The 22,095-nt window shown below is 32.9% G+C and overlaps 1 protein-coding gene across 1 annotated transcript; it reads right to left on the reverse strand.

Annotated features, from left to right (window-relative positions):
* Window positions 1-2,756: 2,756 nt before the first annotated feature.
* Smp_172570 (hypothetical protein) lies at window positions 2,757-21,592 on the reverse strand (the record flags this gene model as incomplete). The annotated part of the gene is made up of 6 exons (XM_018796505.1): window positions 2,757-2,987; window positions 6,075-6,442; window positions 8,329-8,716; window positions 12,080-12,511; window positions 15,593-15,645; window positions 21,553-21,592. 6 exons carry the CDS (start codon window positions 21,590-21,592, stop codon window positions 2,757-2,759), a joined length of 1,512 nt encoding a protein of 503 aa, XP_018651640.1.
* Window positions 21,593-22,095: the final 503 nt, after the last annotated feature.

The following is a 22,095-nucleotide window of genomic DNA, read 5'->3' on the forward strand; positions in this document are numbered from 1 at the left end:
AGTTAATAAATACTTCTTTTTCTGAAGTGAGTGCACCGACCAATGTGAGCTGTTTACCTTTCAGTTCTATTTTACAAGGACCAAATAGTGTATTTATTGATTTCCAATACATAAAAATTGGCACAAAGGAGCACCAAGATAAATAAGCGCCATTAGAATAAGAAAATGAAATAGTGAAAGGAGGGTTAGTCTAATAAAAAATAACTGAACGAGAATAGCTTATGAGAAGAGAATATAGTTCAGTTAAAAATACAACCAAAAAAAGATATTTGTTAGTTAAGGGAGTACCTCATAATTTTATAAAGAATGTAAAAGTAAACTACTTACTCTATTATCACTATTGATTTCTGTTATGAGTCAATATCTGATAACGTCTCAAGTTCACGAATTAAACTATCTCTCTAGGATCCCAACCAACAAACTTCTGATGAACTGACAGAGGTCAAGCCTATACAACTTTCTTTCTTGAACTGTAGTGAAACAAGATGATCATTCAATGAATATTATTTCTTGAGAATTACGCATAGATTACTGAACAGTTCATATTGACTGTTGAAGTAGAGAAACCAATAAATTTCATCTCACTTCGGAAATATATATATATATTGGAGAGTTAGTCGATGATCATTGACTCGTAACTACAAACTGTAATCTATGGTACACAATAAAAATCAATTAGTGTCTACTGAGTTACATTGAATTCGAGTTATTAAGCTAGCTTCTCACTCAGGCACAGTAACTTGTTTCATTTTGTGAAAATCATTATGTTAGGGTCAGTTTTAAAAACAAATTAACATTTCAAGAATATCCGTTTCCTCAGTTATTCATCAATTAACTGGACTTTCATAATATCGTTATTGTTCTACAGTTTAGTTTAATTTCAAGAACGTGCTTAACTAAACAAACTATTTATCGAATAAACATACACCAGGATAGACCTGATTAAGTTGGGTTACGAGAATAATTATACTAACATTCTATGCATCACTGCCGAAATTAGAAGTATATCATTGACCAGTAAATCATAATGCCTAATTTGATGAAAATACACAAATCTTAAAAAGCTGTAACAAGTAAGTTACATTCAAGTCCATTATTTATTATTTATTTAAACACATAAATATTGGTACAAAGGGACACCAGATACATATGTGCCACACAAATCTTATTTGATTTGTATGAGGGATGTGATACTGCTCAGGTGTCCAAACAGAAACAGGTAGTATTCTTAGAGAGCCACACCCGGAGCCTTTGACCTAAAGATCTGATCAACAAGGTAGTGGAGCATCGTAAGGAGATGAAGCCCCATGGTAGCCGGTCACCAACAATTGATTAATACGCCGTTTGTTCCTTCAGGATACTGGAGCCAGCCCATGTGCACCATTGGTTTGGAATCAGGATTTTCCAACTCCTCTAGATGGACTCGCCTTGTACACCAACCTGGTTAAACCTCCGGACATTCGCTTTTCGTCCTCTCAATTTCGTAAACAACACTTCTGCGACGAGAAGGCAGTGAGTAGGACTTCCATGGCAGAAGCTATATACGCGTGGCCATGTGAGAGAATTTCGAGAAAGAGGGCAGGCCCTCCTCACTTTCGGTCGTAAAACAATAACTGATATGACTAAAGTTTATAAATAATGGGCAATATTTCAGTGATCATGAGACAGTACTATTACATAGAAGACAATCGATATTTTCTGATTATACACAAACATTTTTCAAATAGATTATTTTGCATGAACAATACCATTGTATTTCTTCTAATGATCGTGAACAGAAATGGTCACATTTCAATCATACAGAGAACAATTACATGTTATAATAAGTAATTAACTGATATACATATAGTTCTTTAAAGGTAATAATAATGAGAACTATGAATAACAAAGATGATCATTTCTATAGACCAAAACGTAAAATCACCATGTTTGTCATTGAAGTAGTCATATTTTCAAATATATATATGGAAGATAGTAATTTTAATTATATATATATATATATATAACATTAGCAACAACAACAACAACAACAAAATAAAGTACATAATGAAGGCAAATAAAGATAAATATGACTGACAAGTACAAACCGACAATCTTCAAAGAATTGAATGGAAAACAAAAAAAAAAACATTCATAGAATAGAAGAAACATTCAAAAAGATCATCATCTTCTTCTATCATAAACAATAAATTAATGAATAAAACATCGTATATAATAAAAAAGAAATATGAAAGACAATTTATATAAACAAACTATGATCATTTTTGCACATTATTTATCATGATTTTACATCTGGAAGTAATACATCTGTATGTTTGTATGTATGTATACAGTGATGAGAATACATAGAGAGAGAAGAAAATAGTGTACATGTACAATATATTCATCATGATGATACTTGATTCATATCCTATGAACATAACCTAAGGCACAGTATTATTATCAATATCCTTTGAAAAATATACATAGGGGACCATTAGTAAGTTAATTAAGAGAAATCGGTGCATCTCATAATTAAACAATCATTACGTAATCAATTCATGAAATGTGATTACTTCTTTTTAAACGAGGAAATATTACAGAAATAACATAGAATAAAAATCTTTCAATAAATGAGAACAAAAAGTGTATCATATTACACAAATATAAACGTATATATTCTATAAAATAAAGAAACTCGAGTCAAACATAATGTAGATTAATTACGTAACATAATATATATAATATATTGAGATGTTAATAAGTTAATCCAAAGTTTAAGTATCTTTTTGATGTGATCTAGAACGATAATTTTTTTTAGATTTACTAAGAGAACCTGATGTTCGTACTTTTGTATGATCAACTAATTTCATAAGTGGATTAGAATCATAAAATAATGAAGAAGAAGAAGAATTAGGAATAGATTTTCCAATACTAGATATTGATGTTTCATTTGAATTACTACGATTATTATCTGATAGAATATCTGATGAACGTGGACTATTGGGCTAATAAGAAAAAAAAACAATTGAGAATGAAATGAGCAATTAATACAAAGTAATAAATTATATTTTTTTTTAAAAAAAAAAGATAAACCATATTCATAGACAATGTAAGGACTAATTAACTGAAACGCAAGCGAAGTTTCTTTGAGTTCGACGGACATCATATGAAAATCATCTCCAAAACTATAATTGAACCTAAGGATTCAGTGATATAATACAAGATGAGTTAATTAATTCTAATAAATGATTCGAGCCACAATTGTTTATCATTAGAATTACGGAAAATAGATTACCAGTTGGTTACTACTTAAATGTTGGTTGAATAATACTAATAATAATGAGCTGGAATTGTGAGAAATATAATTGCTGACAAAAACTAACACAATCCCGTTGTTGAAAATTAAACTGAACCGACGAGAAAAAAAGCAAAAGAACTATTACCGTCAGTCGATTAACTCAACACAATTCTTGATTAAGTGAAACAATCTTATTTATGAAGAAGATACATCCGATAAGGTAGTCAATTCTAAGCATGTTATGTACTTGTGTTGACATGCTTACTCCAGTTTAAACAGTAAGTGAGAAATTATAAACAAGATACGCCATTAAAGGGATCCGATAATGCACCTAATCAGCTTACTTGTTCATGTCTGAGTGAGAAGAAAAACTGTGTATTTATGCTATCAATTTTTGTGCTTATTAATCCGGCTTGCCAAGCAAAGCTTTGTAATCATTTCAGTTTCATCACTCGCATAGATGGTTGGGTAAATGTATAGAAAGCGTGTCCATCTGAATCGCACAACATCCAAGTATAAACTGTGGGTTATCTACTCATCATATGAAATGAATTGATAAGTATTAAGGCAGGAATCCTCCCACATCAAACTATCATCAGTTCATAAGCAATGCATAACGTGGAACAAACGAGCATAGGGGAATTAAGTTGCTACAAGGAACCAGGGAATAGTGAGTGCAAAAACTATTAACAGGATCAATAACAAAGTAATATATGGGTAGTGGGAGGAACTAAAAAAACACAAAGTTCAAAAACAAGGAATGTAATACCGGAGAAATAAAAATATAGGTTAATGAAAACGAAGTTTTGATTGGACAGGACCTGAACACTTGTAACTACTGATGGAGTTATGTGTATAAATAAATGCAAAATGACAAATGAGATAACTATATTTCCTCTATGGAAAGCAGCTAGCGGTTGAATTAAGGGAGCACGTTTTGTCCAGTACGGGACTCGTCAGTTGGACGTATCTGCTAGAGCCCATTGTTTATGTTTATACCGAGCCTCGAACCCCCAAAACATCGGTTTTAGATATCACAGAACTATCCATTGAGTTATTAAATCCGGAGTTAATAATTTGTTGAATGAGGTAAAGTTTATTTTCTCTGAAATATAATCTACAGAATAGCGATCTTGGTGCTTCCTTAAAAAGTTATGAATATATATATGATGCACGTAGGTGGCCTCTGATGACACACCTCTAACTAACGACGGGGTAACGAGCAGTAAAGTTAGCAAAGTGAAGTGTTCACACTTGTGAAACTAATAAACTAAAAAAACAAAGGGTTAAAAAAATATCACAATTCAGAGCTTTTGAGAAGGAGGTCACACCCACACATACACCAGAAAACTATAAACTTAGAAAAAGGTGAGTTATTAAAAACTTATATCACAGGGTGAGGGAGGACACAAACAAACCTGTCCACGCATATTATTCTATATGAAGGAAATATAAAGAAACAAGCATCAAAACTAACTGTTAGATACCAGTAAATAACAAGTTAAAGAGTCGGGACTTGAGAACTGTTTAATGGTTGATTATTATACAGAAAACTTTATAACGTATTTGTTAAGTATTAGAATTTTGTACTTGCAGTGCATACTAGTCATGTAATTGGTGCGTATGGTCTCGTGAATTTTTAAGTCATAAAGTATGCAAAATACATTACCTGGCTATCCTTCTGCTCTAACTGGATAGGTTAAAGGTAGAAGAAATTTATGTGGGTTAATCAGTGTCAGGACATTAGTGGGCACAACAGGTAAGGTGAAGGTCACTAGTGTTATTTGGCATAAACAAACCCATCATTAGTGAATTCAAGCAATTAGTGATCCTTTTAAGTGTATACGAACAATTTTTATTTTTAATTGTGATTGAGTAATTCACTATCTAAGCCAAGTTAATACCGAGCATTTCGTAAGAGTTATATTTGCTAGTTTGCAACTATGTGGTTTGGTTTTGTATGACCGAAAGTTTATAAAATCTAATCTTCAATTTGAGCGTATTAAATGTAGTTCAAGATGTTTGCTTCAGGAGGCCGTTTAATGTTGATGAGTTCCATCAACATGATACCATGTAACTGAATGTTTGTTTTTCATTATTCCTTCGTTTTATACCAGTTATTGGTGGTTAAAATGAACCAGGAAAACGTGCTTATTTACTGCAAGTAGTCCAACTTCGGGCACTGAAATTACTCTGTAGTGTGGCGATTTTAAAGTTCTAAAGCAATAGCTTCAGTAAGCCATTTAAAATGTGTTCAGATAAATGAAAATAATAAAAATGTATTCAAAACTATCAGATGTAACTCTGCTGGAATGAAAGATAATAATCAGTCAGTCAGGGAGTGAGTAAATGATTCTAAAACCTCAGTAATTTTTCAAATTCTGATTTCATATAAGTCACTTTTATTATTGATAGGCTGGCCAAAAACCAGATATATCGTCACATTTTACCAATGCTCATATAATAAACAAGGAACACCATTGGACGAAGCCGATTATACACTTTAACAAGGTCTCAGTCTATATACGTTCTTTCCTAGGACTGAAGGACAGATGTATTGTTTATCAATGTCCTGTGCACTATTAATTCGGTGTGTCAATCACAGCTTAGGTAATTTATTCGTAGTCTTTTTACATGCATGACAGGTCACGTGGTTCTATAAATGAATTTGGTGTGTCAGGGCCTAAATCCCATGAATCACCTTTTTTAAACCTTGGAATACGAGAATCAGTTCAGACTATCAAAACAAAAGAATTTTATAGTCCCAAGATAGATTCAATAGATAAACACATACTTGATTGACTAAGCTTCCACGTAAATGTATCGGTACATGATCACTTCGCGTTGAACCAGACGGTGCAAGTGATGGTTTCGGATTAATATCAGCATCTGGAGAATATAGATAGCCTTGTTTTAGATCAGTAGAATGATAAGTGGTAGTACGTCGAGATCCTGTTAAGTCATCACTATTTGAATAAAAGTGCATTGGTTTTGTAAAATCATTGATACCACCAGAATGGACTCGATTAGTTTCAGTATTATTACTTCCAGATAATTCATTTAAATAATCATCGAATGAATTTGTTATTATAGACGAATTACTTTGATTTAATTGTGAATTACAATCATCTGAATTACACTGGCCTTGAAGTTCTTGAAGTTCTGTAAAATAGAAATGAATGAAACAGACTGATTCGTAGAAATTAAGACTAAATAGTTTTTGATTTTTGTTTTACACTAACTTATTTCATACGTAAACAATCTTATTTAACAGGTACATGCTTGAGCAGTTAGCTTTAAGCTATGCATGTGTGAGAGGTAGTGGTACTGTGGTGTATGCTACTTATATCGAAAGACATAAGTAGTATGTAACAGAAAAGGAAATATAAAGAAATTATGAATCGGAAGAGTCATACAGAATGTAAATGACAAATGATGGAAGATTTGAAAATAAAGTATTTAATGTATGGTTCTCATATTTAATGTAGATATTTGTAATTTTGTATCAAACAATAAATTGATTGTCCCCACCTGAGTTCTCGTTCACTACAGTATTATTTAGCGGCAAAAAAAAGGAATAAAGATTTGAGGTTGGAGCTTAGCGGTTGGAAATTGGTCAACCTAATCACTGAAAAACTAAGTGAAGAATGATGGTAAATCAGTTGATGAGGTCATGAATGTTCATCGACTGAAGTTATTCGGCCACGTGTTACGTATGCCTGAACACCGATTACCATAATGGATTTTAAATGATGTTCAGTATTAATGGGGTTAAATGGACGTGATCTCAAACACGTACGACGCACCGACACATCAATTGGGTTGAGATGCACTTATTATAATCGTTCATCAACGAATGTAAAGTTAATTAGAGTCAATTATCCAAAAGTTATTATTCTCAATGCTGTATAAGGTTTTTTTATGTCAGCTACAGTAAGCAACTAATTAGATACTAAGAAGACAAAATTTATTATTGATTGTCTAATTGTGTTGGGATGATCCAGAAAATTTATCGCAATAGACATGACAAGCTCAGGAAATATAAAGGAGCATTTTATTCAATCAGCGTTTGATTAGAAGTTTTGCTAGAAATATCGCGAAAATGAAAAGTCACATGTAGAGGTTCTGATTTGGTTGATTAAACACTGCTAATATGTTCCAGAATTTTCAGGGAAACCACGCTCTGCTAACGGATTGCCCCCAAATGCCCTGGCCACGCGTATATAACCTCTGTCAGGGAAGTCCTACTCACTGCTTCATCGTGACATTACTGTTGTTTACGAAATTGAGAGGACGAAAAGCGAATATCTGGCGCTTTAACCGGGTTGTCGGACATGGAAAGTCCATCTAGGGGAGTTGGAAAACCCTGATTCCAAACCAATGGTGCACATGGGCTGGCTCCAGTATCCTGAAGGAAAAAATGGAGTATTAATCAATCGTTGGTCACCGTCTACCATGAGACTGCATCTCCTTATGATGCTCCACTGTCTTGTGGATCAGACCTTTAGGTGAAAAGCTCCAGGTGAGGCCCCCTAAGAAAACCACATGCTTCGGTTTGGGTACATGGGCAGTATCACAGCCCTCACACAAATCAAATGAGATTTGTGCGGCGTATATGTATCTGGAGCCCCTAGTACCAATATTTATATGTTTAAATAAATAAAAATGAGTAGCATTGCAGAATTTTCAGAAAAACCCAAGGATTTCTAAAATACTATAAAAACCCTATATTTTTTGTACATAAATGAACTTTTGTAGTAAAATGCTTCTCGTATATTTTGTGCCTTTTCTCTCGTGTTCAAGTCGCTGTTTAGTTCTAGCTTGGGGGTTACGAGACTAGCATATGATCCAAGTATAACGTTCAATCAACAAGACATATGAAATTAGAGTCATTGTATGGTGCGAACAGAAATAACTCCTGATAATGAAATTAGTAACAATTTAAAAAAAACAAACAAACTAAGGTTAAAACTAACCTGTACTATTTACAGGTGTTAATTTTAAACCCATTTTTTTATATATATTTAATTGTGCTTGTAATGTATTACGTAATTCTTCATATTGATGTTGACGATATTCTAATTCAGTACGTTCATTTTCTAATAATTCACGTTCTTTAGCAATTTTATTATGTTCTCTTTCAATAGTAGAACGTTGTTTTTGATATTCTTTTTCCCAATCATGTGATTTTTTAGTAAAATTTTCATAATCTTGACGTAATTTTTCAGTTTCTTGTTTAACTTTAGTATTATCCATTAAATAACAATTAATATGATCTGAATGAGGTGTATTTCCATTACCAGTATTCAATGATGTACGCATAAGTAGTTGATTATCACGATTACGAAAATGTTTCCAATTAGATTGTTCAGTTTCTAATTTATTAATAGTAGAACGTAATTCAACATTTTCAGTACGTAATAATTGTATTTGAGGCTTGAAGAAGAAAAACAATAGTGAAAACAACATTAAAACTGAGTGAGTGCGGGTTCGTGGATGCGCACTGCTGAGGAGTCCTATAACAGGACGAAACGGCCGTCCAGTGTTTCCAGGTTTTCTATGGTGGTCTAGCTTCAATTGACTCACGCTTTCAACTATGAAGAAAACTGACTTTATTTAACGTAAAGGACAAATAGGATCCAACTTTGAAATCATATGAATACTATATAACAATAAAAATTTAAATACTGGAATAAAGACACTAACTTTTTAGCAGTGATAAACGTGAACAAACAGAACAAATCTTAAGTATTCATAACTAAGTAGTTATGTCCTAAACCATCTAGAAATGCGTGCAGTCTTCATATACAAAGATATCTGAAATCTGGAACTATTGACGAATAAAATATATTAGAGTAATGATAAAAAATTGGAATGATAAGTGAGTCTTTAGAAGGAAATTCAAGAACGAAGATTGGTAATAAGTTGGCTTTTGCCAACTGACGTCACCGATGGCGAAGATGAGATGTTCGTTTATTAATTAGGGACGAGTATACTGGGCAGCAGTTCGTTTTGTTCTGCTTTACGGCTGTGAAACATGACCATTAAGAGTAGAAGATACTCGTAAGTTACTAGTATTTGACCACAGATGCCTTAGAAATATTGCGCACATCTGCTCGGATCACCGGGTAAGTAATAGTGAGGTTAGACACAGGGTATCAGGGAATGATGGTAAAATCAGTTGATGAGGTCATGAATCTTTATCGACTGAGATGATTGGGCCACGTGTTACGTATGCCTGAACACCGATTACCGCAACGTGATATGCTGACTAGTATGGGCGGCCAAACCAAAACATGGCATCAGTGCTTGAAATCACGAACTTCTAGTCTAAGCCATGTTGGTAGATGCAGACTACCTGGTTGGGGTCCGCGTGACTATCGTAACCAATGGTCGGAGACTCTGGGTGACATGGCTCAGAATCGATAACAATGGTGCAGGTATATACACTATTCATCTTCCTATACACTTGAGATTAAAATTGCTTCATATCTGTCTTTCTTCCTTATATACAACCTTTCTTTTATATATTAACACCACTAAATTAACTACTTTTATGAATTCGGTGTTCATCTTGTTGTGCTAATGAGGTATGGCAACTTGGACCGGTGCATATATGTGCCTGGTCCTATGTTGTAGCTTTAATAACAGTATGTTTTGCCTGATTGCCAAGCAACCGAGTCTCATGGGTCAATCGGTACAGAGTCATTCTCGTTACTGTGAGATCTCTGGCTTTGAATACTATCACGGTTCAAGTTTGGCTGAAGTTGTCAGCAACGTTTCCAATGTTTAATAAATGTGTTATACCCAGAATCTTTGACTATTTTCTGTTCAGTCGATAGATAAGTGTTAAATACTGGAAGTGTGAATTTCACGACGGATTATATTCAAAGCGTCTAAAAATGTTTGCAACTGCCTGCTATGGTGTATGTCTCTGTAGCGCAGCCGAGCAATAAATATATTAAAATCTATGGCTTGGAATGAAATCTCCAATGAAAAGAATACTCAAATATGTAATATGTAGCCAGAAACAGGACGGAAAAACAACCGGAAGTGTCGAACTCAGAATATCTGATGAGGATTGAAAATATTGACTTTATTCAATAATATATGTACAGTACAATATGGAATTCTCAGCATCGTGTTTTTCAAGACATTTCTCTTAATCTTCTTACATCATAAATGAAACCGATCGATAACTGCATACATACAGATATTCGTAAAAAAAGAGATTCGGGATTTTGACAGGTTATAAACGTTGGGAAGAGTTAAGTGAATGGAGACAATTTCGAACATCAGTTGCAGTAAAAATCAAAACACACATATTCTCCAAACGTTCGTAAACAGAAGGCATAACATCAGATGCTTGACGTAAAAAGACTCATTTAAGTCCCAAACATTCAGGTGGGCAGTCGGTGATGTATCTCCCACCTGTAAGGTCTTTAGAGTCTCCATGAATTCGAAGAGTATGGTACAGGGAAGGGGTTTGTAAGTGAACATCGGATTTAGATGTTTAATTTATTGGTTTACCAGACCATATCGTTTACAAACTTCAATAGAGTTTTTCTTCATGTAAAGCCTCTTCCCAATCCGAAATCTTTCTACTTGTGGGGACATACGTTTACGAGTCATATGTATTACTAAGTCATTAGCGAAAAATAAATCTAGATGTGCATCTGAAGTAGAGGAAAAATCTAAATTTTGGTGATTTAGTGGTGAAAGAAAGCTACAATTACATGGGTTAAAATCACTACATACATTTGAAACTGAACCATTGAAGGCATCAACAGCTAATTCGGTGTATTCATCAACGAAAACAGATAGTGCAGATGATATGCAGTTTGGATTCACGTACATTTTGGTAACAAACATATATGTACTGGTTCGTGTTTTGGACAGCATCTTAAAATTAAACAGTCGATAAAGTTATTGGAAAATTAGATCGACAACAATTCACTTCAAACCGAAGTTTGTGCAGATGATGTCGTTCAGAAGGACAATGAAAGCTCCAAGACCAAACCATCCAGCTCAGGGGACAAAACTCGATCAAAATCATCCACCTGAGCTACAAATCTTCTCCACCATCTCAATGATATAGTAGGAAATTACATATTGGAAAAACAAAACTATAAGTGCTTTTTACGCAATGAATAAAGGAATTATTCTAATTCATCCACGAAACAATCAGATTGAAGAAAGAGCCTACTGGGGTTTCACTCGAAATTCAAAACGTGATGATGGATAACTTGAATCATATTAAAAGCTTAGTAAGATATAAGCCAAACCTACCATTGTTGTTATTTATTAAAATGTTTAAAACTGATGAACACGTAAGACTTAAGTATAAGTGACAAGCCTGAGTGGTTCCCACAATGATGACAAAGTGATTAACTTTTCATATATATAATATAACCTGATTTACGGATTTTTGAAGGTAACTTAAAGGTATTTGATATTTAAAGTTAGGAATCTAACTAATAATGTTTTCATATGGTTGCCGGGTATTTCTCCAATCTGATTTGTAACCATAACAGCTAACTCCCAAACCAAACTTCTAAGCCTAAATCTTAATCCTTAATTTTAAATCTTAACCATAAACTCTTCACAAGGCTTTATGTAGTACATTCTAATTGGTTAAAAGGTGGCTTCACCTATTCAAGGTTATTTTAGGCATCACTGAGGGTCGTCTGTAAAGTATAATTTTCATTGTATGCTTAGTTGTTATACAGGAAGTTGCTGTTCATTGATTAGTACAAAAATTTGTATATCGTTTATACTTACAAAACAAAACACACTTACAAAGAGGGCACCAGCTATTTGATTTAATACCCCAAGTAATATTAATGTCTCGGAAGATGGTTGATCTGAAGAAATCAATAAATTCGATGCATCAGTTATTAAACTGTCAGGATTGAAAGATAATTGACTTGATGGTGAAAGTTGTTCATTAACACCTACTCCTGCCCCGCTTCCCCCCGTGAGATTGAAATTAGCTAAAACTGTAGGCGATGGACGTGGAGGTAGAGGAGGACCTGATAATTGTTGTTGAGTGCGTGATGAAGAAGATACAGGTTGACGTCGTTTAATGGATCTATATGATCCAGTTGTATTGATACCAGAGCCATTTGTACCATGATCAGTAGATGATTGGTTGTTCAAAGTAAAATTTTTATCTCGACTAGGTGTACGGAATATACTAGCCATAGTAGCACTAAGTCGATGAACATCTCTCTAGAACAGAGAAATCATAGAATAAAAAGTTAGGAATTAATAAGAATCAAGAAAAAGGCTTCAAGGTCATAGAGTAAATATCAAGTCACGATGTTAACTATTGAACGTATTTATAAAAACTGACTTAAAACTCTGAGCTCATATTCAACTTTGAAAATTACATTGATCATGTAAAAACAGTGGACTTTCTAATTATGTATTACAGTAAGTTTATTGCTGAGTTGATCATAATCCCTAGTGAACTATATCATGTTATAGGTTCTTATCAAAAGGCTGAAATGTTTACGGTGAAGTAGATAAATTTAGTCCCCTTTATTATCTTGAATAGAATAAGAACAAAGGATTTAACAAAATAACTACTGATAAGACTTTTGTTATCGTAATTTAATATTCTTACTACTATGAGTACGTCTAGCTTCCCACTATCAACTTGTACTTTTACCTATTATGCTCGGTGATGTATTTTATTTCATTGTGATTATTGAGTCAAATAGCCTTGATTGGTTTAACATTTTCGTATAAATATTCATGTATATTAGAGTAAAGCCTGATGACGATCTCATTGAAAACAATTGATCGCTTACATGTATTGTCCTACTTTTCACAATGGGAATCTTTAATATTCTAAAATAATATGAATTCTCATAGTTGAAATCATGAGTCAATTGAAGATAGACCACCATGGAAAACCTGGAAGCACTAGACGGCTGTTTCGTCCTATTATGGGACTCTTCAGCAGTGCGCATTCATGGATTCACTTAATTTAGTAAGGCAATTATCAACTACTTACAACCTATGACATTTGAAAATCAAAATTATAGTAAAGTTTAAATGTTTATTACAGTGAAAATCACCCAGCTGCGTCACAAGGCAAGCCCTCATATGGAATCCTGAAGGCCAAAGGAGAAGAGGAAGACCAAAGAACACATTACGCTGAGAAATGGAGACATACATGAGAAGAATGAACAAAAACTGGATAGAACTAGAAAAGAAGGCCCAGGACAGAGTGGGTTGGAGAATGCTGGTTGGCGGCCTATGCTCCATTGGGAGTAACAGACGTAAGTAAGTGAAGTAAGTACAGTGAAAATGTATGTGTAGTAGTGAGAGTGAAGACATACATATAAACATATTATATGTGGGAGAAGATTCTAGATCATCAAATCAAAGAAATGTATTAATTGATTACGTAATGAATAAGCTGAACATAAATTAATAACAATTAAGAATAACATGAGTTAAGATCAGTCAGTTTAAATAACACACAATAAGTTTGTGAGCAAAGATGAATAGTGGATTAATGCTATATCGAGGCAATACGCACAGTATGCACATATGTCAATAAGAGACTGATCAATTACAGTCCCAAAAATCAATGGGACGACTCAACCAAACAATACCAAACGAATTTAATAAGTTTATGAGTTTGGAAGAAGTGATACTATTAATAAAAATTGCAAGACTGATGTAATAACCTGATAATAAAGTAACCATGGTAAGAAAATAGTTACAACTGTTCCATTTAGTATACATAAGTTTTGGTTTGAATTGTTTGATAGCTTCATCGAATTCGACAGTCAATCGATAATGTTGAGAGGTTTGTCTATCAACTTGATGTATCATATTGATATTTTGCAGTAGCATCGCTAAAGCATTTAATCCTTTCGATCTGAAACTTTTGTGATATGTTCTTAGAATCGAACGTAGGTTTTTCTTACTGTTCTAAAAATGCAACTGCTTTGGCAGATATACGTCAATTTTTATACGCGATTGGTGGTAACATGTAAAGGGTATAAATCGATCTTCGATTGGAGTAAAGAACATAATGTTTTATACTGGATAAGTTCTGATCAGAATGGTTTTTAATCTTTTGTTGATTGTCACTGTAACATCGTCTCCTTTAAATTCAATTTGGATGAAAATAGGTTTTTTGTCTGTTGTAGCTTCTATAGAGCATCTTGTCTTAACTTTACCCATCTTTCCAACATATTTCTTTGGATAGCTGTTGTTCCTTCATCATTTTTTTACGTTTACTTATTCTGCCTCTAGTGTATCAGTAAAATGTGTCTTTTTCGTTCTGTGGAACAATGTTTTGATAAGAATATTTTGTAACTAATCGGACAAATGTTAAAAAAAAATTCAGATAAATGTCATTCCACACATCTTTTCAGTAAACTGAACGTTCAATTGTACTATCCTCTCTGCATTGTAGGGTAATTTTGAGGAAGTGGAATTTGTGATTTATGAGTTGCTAGAAATAACTATTTTGTCAATGATCAATTCACAACACCAAAAAGTTGAACGTTAAGCCATCTACGTACAAAAAGACTTCTCAATTTTCTATCAGTCTCAACCATAGAAACATCAAAACAAAAAACTACTAGGTACAATAATTACTTCAATCTCACGTAAATTTGATTCATTTTGCCCATGAGTTAGTGAAATATTGAGTAAATGTCCAACATGCGTCTTACATCCTCTGGGCTGGTCATTTTACATGTAAGCACCTTTTTTTAATTAAATAATTTAAGCATCATCTTTAGTACAGTTTTGAAAGAAAAACTCTACAATTGATTAATCACTGAATAGTGACCAATATCAGGCTTGTTTAGTATTTTTTTTGACGATTGAATCCTTACCTATGGAGTTTTTAATAAGTTCATGGTGCGACACAATAAAGTCATTACGTAATGAAAAAATTCATTAGGCCGCCTACACAATAAACTAATATGACTGAGTGAATATGGATTATGACAGCAAAATTTGAGATTAATCCCACACTGAACGGGTCACAGTCGTATAATCACATGACAACGGTCGAGATTCAACTACCTCAACGGCAATGTTTCAAATTGAGAAGCTAGATAGTCCAGGTCCGAATCCATAAATTCTCTGAAAATTATAGAAAATACTATGGTGATATGTGGTAACTAATGCGACAACTAGGTCGAGCAGCGATTCGAGTTCACCGTCACCAACCTATGTCTAACGGAACAGATAAATGTCATGTTATGAAAACAACAAAACTAGTGTAGCAAAGATATCACAAAACGCCGGATTAACACAAGTTAAATAATAACATACCTTCTTTGATTTCATATGACCAACATCAATTGACGATCGTAATTCACTAGCCACTAAAATGTAAAGGGATCACGATAATTGTAAAAAGACAAATGGATTGTTAGTTTGAATTTTAATCGTAAAATAAGTCTAAGCTAAATTCAAAACTCTAGGATCATCCAGAAGTATTCGACTTATTACCACCTCATAAGGAAAACAGATCAATCAATCACAGGTCGAACAAAACTGACAATCAACATGCAAAAAACTAATAGTAAACTGGACCAAAAGAAAAAACTGAATAATACACATAAGGAAGAACTAATAGGCACAATTTTACATGAAGTCCTGATAATGTTCAGAATGACAACAAAAGTTTTGTAATTAAACTGTCTAGTTTAGAGAATCTAATGAAAACGATAAATGAAAAATCAACTAAGAACGTTTTCAATGGAGGTACACACATCCCATTTATACGAAACATTCCACAAACATATTTTTTCGTAGAAGTATGATAAACTTTAATGACTTTGAATGTTTTGAGTTCTTCAAATATATAATATTGAGAAGACCCAAGGTTCTCTTGATTTTATTCATAAACGTTGGCTCATTCCAATAATCGTGATAGCATTTCCGAAATTTAAATCTCCACACTGACATTTACTTTCAATGGATTTTATGTTGTCCCTTCTAGTTTGTAATTTAAGTAAGTTAAGGGTATGTTTTTTTAGGATATAATACAAAGTTGTTCTATATCAAATTAGTTTTCTTAAACATTAAACTTCTCCTGAATTCCAAACTTTATTATTACTGTTAAAATGTGATATGTCAGTCGTTTGGTCTATCGACTTAGCATTAGATCCCGTTCGTAAATTAAATTTACCATAGGCCCATGCTATTTCAAAACGGACACGTTATTCAAAAAAACCATACTGTTGTTATCGATATTAATTGCGCACAGAAAGAAAATTTCATGAGAAATGGCTACCAAACCACACTGTCATTTTGGTAATCGCTCCAGCGCGACAATACTATAAGCATATAATTACTTTCTGTAATCAATTACAAATAAGATAGCATGTGACAATATATTGTATACATTGTTGAACAAGATTTAAGTGGTAATTAATTTTGGAGGAAACATTAAACAAAAAAATTGGTAGAAGTATGTAGCAGCGTCACCCTTAGGCGATTCTTAGGTGAAAACGTGATCCTGTAGCCAATTCTCATTTCATGGTCAAATTGTTTGTATAAATCAAGTATTTTGTAGATAGGAGTAATGAAGCCTCTTATAGTTCAGTGTTCTTCTATCTCATAGTACTAGTTTTCTAATCTCAATTTCATAGAAACACCGATATATATATATATATATATATATATCAGAGTGTGAACTTATTCACGCAAAATGTTTCTTTTCCTGAATATTTCGCACACTCATAAACAGTTCCATGGAAATCTCATCATCAACTGCAAGATCGTATTCAATATGTATTTCATTGAAGAGTTACCGAGATGAAATTATGTGAAGAACAATTGTTGTCGCTGTGTCGATATGAACAATTCATATATATATATATATATATATATATATATATATATATATATATGAGACAGATTATCGAATTTAACATTCTTACTTCATTACTTCGGGCCTTTTATTCAGTGTACCATTACTTAAACTAATTTATCTTTGCATGTTTATTATGAAAGAAGTGGGAATAAACACTGATTGATTTATGTGTTACATCAAATGTGTACATAGAAGAGTGAGCATTTGCTACATCTAACATTGTTCGTTTCACTGTGTGATGAGAAAGTGAATTCTTCCGAACAATTTTCAACATTCTAAACATGATACATAGGGGTTTCTATCGCTTATTGTGATGATGGAGATGTAGATGATTCACTTTTAAACTCTCTCACAAACACTCAAAAGTAAACTGTTCAATTCTGTTGATCTCATCCCTATTTTGTAATGTAACCAATTATTTTCTTTTATAATTTTAGATTAGTTAACATTGTATACATAAAGATGTATCACTTTTTCTTTTACTAAATAGTTATAATAATTCTTCACAAGTAATAAGTCTAGGTATTGTATTCTTCTGAAGTTTCTAACTTTCACAACTGAGTAAATATGATACTTCTTTCATTGAATTGTAATTGTGTGTGTCTTGTGAGCGCAAAATATTCATTCATTAATTCTCTTGGATGCAACTAGACGATTTAGATTTCTCAGATGACCTAGCCCTTATATCCTATACGTACGAGCAAATGCAGGTCAAAACAACCAGTCAAGCAGAAACCTCTGCTTCACTAGACCTCAACATCCTGAAATATAACACAGAGAACACCAACCAAGTAACAAATGATGGAGAAACTCTGAAAGTGGTGGTGTTTGTGTGTGTTTCGAGCACTTGATCATATTATCATATAAAAAGAAACTAGATACATAATAATCATAACAGTATTTATAATAATTTGATAGAAAAAGGTAGTGGCAACACGAAATGCTTAAACTATTGTTATTGACAAAATAGCTTTAGAATGTGAATCAATTAAATGATTAGTAAGTAATCCAAAGCGACAAAAACACAAAGAACAATCGTCTTTTGCAGAAAAATGACTTAATCTGCGGTTAAATTGAGATAAATAGGGGTTAAGGATGTGAACTGAAGCTACTTTTATATATATATATATATATATATATATATATATGATGGTGGGAAAAATGTTTTCCTAACGTGTTAATTAATTTTCAGTTATTATTTGCGGGATATCAACATCTTTCAAGCAAGCCAGAAAAGTCTTTGTAAACAATTTCCCATACAAACGTACGCCAAATACTTCACTTAGAATAACGAATACGCGGATGAAAATATATAAGCTAACGTCGATGTATTGTGAAAACCGTCTCTTATAAGGTCAACATTTGTAATTAATTAACCATTTGTTTATGTAATAGTATGTTTTCAAATAAAAAACATTCTGATACTTTCTTTTTCTTTCGGTATGTTCACCTTTATTTTACTGTTTTTCTTTTATTTCACCCTTTTCCTTAACCCCCCCTCCTCCAAACTTCATAATATAATCTGTCAGATATTTGTGAATAATCAGAACTTAATCCGATGAAAAATAGGTTTAAATGATCTTTTCATCAATAAATATTCTTCTAAATAAAGTAGTGTTAGAACGGTGATATTTTTTTCTTTGACATACAATGGTTAATAATAGAGAAAGAAAAAACCGAAGAATGATTTTACATACAAATCACCATATGAAATACAAATTTTTTGATAACGTTGATAGTAAGAAAGAATGTTTAGCACATTCGTTTGTTAGTTCCATTATATATTTGACCGCCCTCAAATGCCCTGGTATGGCCGAGTGTGAGGAGAGTCCGTTCTCACTCTCGAAATGCTCTCACATGGCCACGCGTATATAGCCTCTACGAAATTGAGAGGAAAAAAAGCGAATGTCCAGCGCTTTAACCGGGTTGGTAGACACGGCGAGTCCACCTAGGGAAGTTGGGAAACCCTCATTCCAAACCAATGGTGCACATGGGCTGGCTCCAGTATCCTGAGGGAACAAATGGCGTATGAATCAATCGTCGGTCACTGGCTACCATGGGAATGCATTACCTCACGATGCTCCACTGCTTTTTGGATCAGACCTTTAGGCGAAAGGCTCCGGGTGTGGCCTCCTAAGAAAACCACCTGCTTCAGTTTGGGCACCTGGGCGCATATATATCTGGTGCTCAATAATGATTATTACATTCAATAAAGTTTTCTTTCGATCATCATGTGTGAAGAAAGTGTAAAATATGTGATTTTATGAAAAACAGAAAACACCCCGTTAAAATAAAAAACCAAAGGTTATGTTTAAATTTGGTAAAACTACAGAAATCCACAAGGAGGATGAAATTTCTAATTTAAAAGAATAATGAACTGGTTAATTTTGTCAAACTTGTTTATAAGATATATGTAAATAATAATAACAACTACTGAATTTGTACAAAATATAGTAGATAAAACATATTCAACATCAAAAAAGACACAGTATTAGGAGATAAACATAGAGGAGGAAGAACTGATGTACAATCAAAGATAATTGGAATATTTTCTTCAATTACAAGAAGAATATTTATGATGGGATTTACCAAATCATGTATTTTGATGGTAAAAATGTATAACCACTCCATACATTCAACAACCATAAATGTTCAATTTTTTTGAAGTTACAGAGTCAGGAAAGGTGATAGTGACATAATAGATAATAAGGAAATTAGTGCTAGAAGTCATTCATTTCAATGGAGTCCACTTATTCATTTATATATATATATATATATATATATATATATATATGTATATATATGCAGTGACTTTGTTAGGCACTTACAGGTAAATTGTCTGAAGGAAGAAAATTCCCCATTAGTCTATTTTGTAATAAGGACATCAAGTATTTAATAACATAAAGAGCTTACCAATATACTTCCTCATTTCTGAAATAATTATTAATTCAATATCTTTTTTTTAATCTATTAAATCATATTTTTAATAGCTTGCTCTTCTACAAACAAAAGCCTATAGTGTGTATGGGATTAAGGAACGTACTAATAATGACCATATCCTTTTAGTAATAAACTTGATTTTATATCAAGAATAGTTTTTACAAAACCTAGCTGGCAAGGTATCCTATTTGGAGATTTAATCCACATATGGAAAATTAAATTAAAATGAGTTTTCTCTCAGATGAATTAACTTCACAATGAAACACTTGAATTTATTTATAGGATAATATAAATAGGGGATTAGAGAGGTTGGACTACTTCTCTATTAGTTTAGAAAAAACTTGATCCAACAGTACAGATTCATGCGACACCTAACTTATTGTTCTTTGGAAAGTTTACTATTACTATGTAATTTAGTATCTCCATTTCCAAGGATTATCTATTATGTTAAAATTTAAAAAAAATGTTTATGAATGATGGAACAATAGAGTGCATAATGCTTAGGTTAAACAGAGGTTAAGGCAGGAAATAAGTTGATGAGATTGGGAATCTTGATTGACCAAGACAGCTAGGACACGTGTCACATATGTCCAACAATCGTTTACGTAGGAACACAATGCCGGCTGATGTAGGAGTAGGTTAGAAAAAAGATAAGCGCCGGAAAATCAAACCGTGACATCAGTTCATGAAGCTTGAAAAGTGTTGATAGATTTAATCTAACTGGTTGGGGCCCTTACAATAATGTTTGGAAGCCTTAGGTGAGAAAGCTAATAATTAGTGTAAACTCATTGATTCTTTATATTTGCACAATTCTATTTCATTTCTTCTATTGTAACCATATTTTATCCGGTTCTTTCTACAATCATTAATACTACTATTACTCTTTACTTAGTATTGTTTGTTTGAATCTTCCCATTGATGTTTTGGACTGCAACTGGTCAGTCTCTAATTGGCATATGTGCATACTGTGCGTATTGCCTCGATATAGCCTAAATTCACAAGCATGGTAAGCAAAGATGGATAGTGGCTAGCAGTGGAATCCAGGACGCGCGTTTCGTCCTACTATTACTATTTGCCTAAAACGTAGTCTTGTTGATTTCCTCCATTGTTACGTTTACATGATGTTACAATTGTGTGTGGTGGAGTTAATGATACATTCATTAATAATGGCAAAATTCATCCGTAAAATGCCCTACTATACTGGATAAGAGTTTAAAGCATAAAGAATAAAATTATGGTTAATATAATATGTGCTTATATTATTGATTATATTCATTACTTATTAGGGTTATCTATTTTAAAGTGCAGATATATTCATTTGCAATGCTTATTACATTTAGTTAATCTAAACAATTGATGTTAAGTAGTAACTTCAGCATTACATAGTAGCATAACAAACAAAACGGTTAGATTTAGTGATTATATATACATGGTAAATAAAGTTAAAGATTCCGCACAACAATTCGCTTACTTTCTTCAATAAGTTTATCTAATTCGTCTAAAATAATCATTATCACAGGGAAAATATGGATCAAAGAAAGTCAATACACAGTATGATATATATATATATATATCAGTATTGGAATTAGTGGAGATCATAGTATGTTTACCATACTAGGACGAAACGGCCGTTCAGTGCATCCAGGTTTTTAATAGTGGTCTAGCTCAGATCGATTCGGGAATTCGGCTGTGAAATTATATATATATATATTATCAGAAGGGGTTTTGTAGAGATTTAGTATTTTCATAGTTGAAAGCGTGAGTCAATTGAAGCTAGACCACCATTGAAAACCTGGAAGCACTGAACGGCCGTTTCGTCCTAGTATGGTAAACATACTATGATCTCCACTAATTCCAATACTGATATATATATATATATATCATACTGTGTATTGACTTTCTTTGATCCATATTTTCCCTGTGATAATGATTATTTTAGACGAATTAGATAAACTTATTGAAGAAGAATTCCACCACAGTGGTCTCGACGATATCGGATCCGCGGCCGCACTGG

This window comes from Schistosoma mansoni, chromosome 4 (assembly GCF_000237925.1).
Source record: "Schistosoma mansoni strain Puerto Rico chromosome 4, complete genome".
Lineage (NCBI taxonomy): Eukaryota > Metazoa > Platyhelminthes > Trematoda > Strigeidida > Schistosomatidae > Schistosoma > Schistosoma mansoni.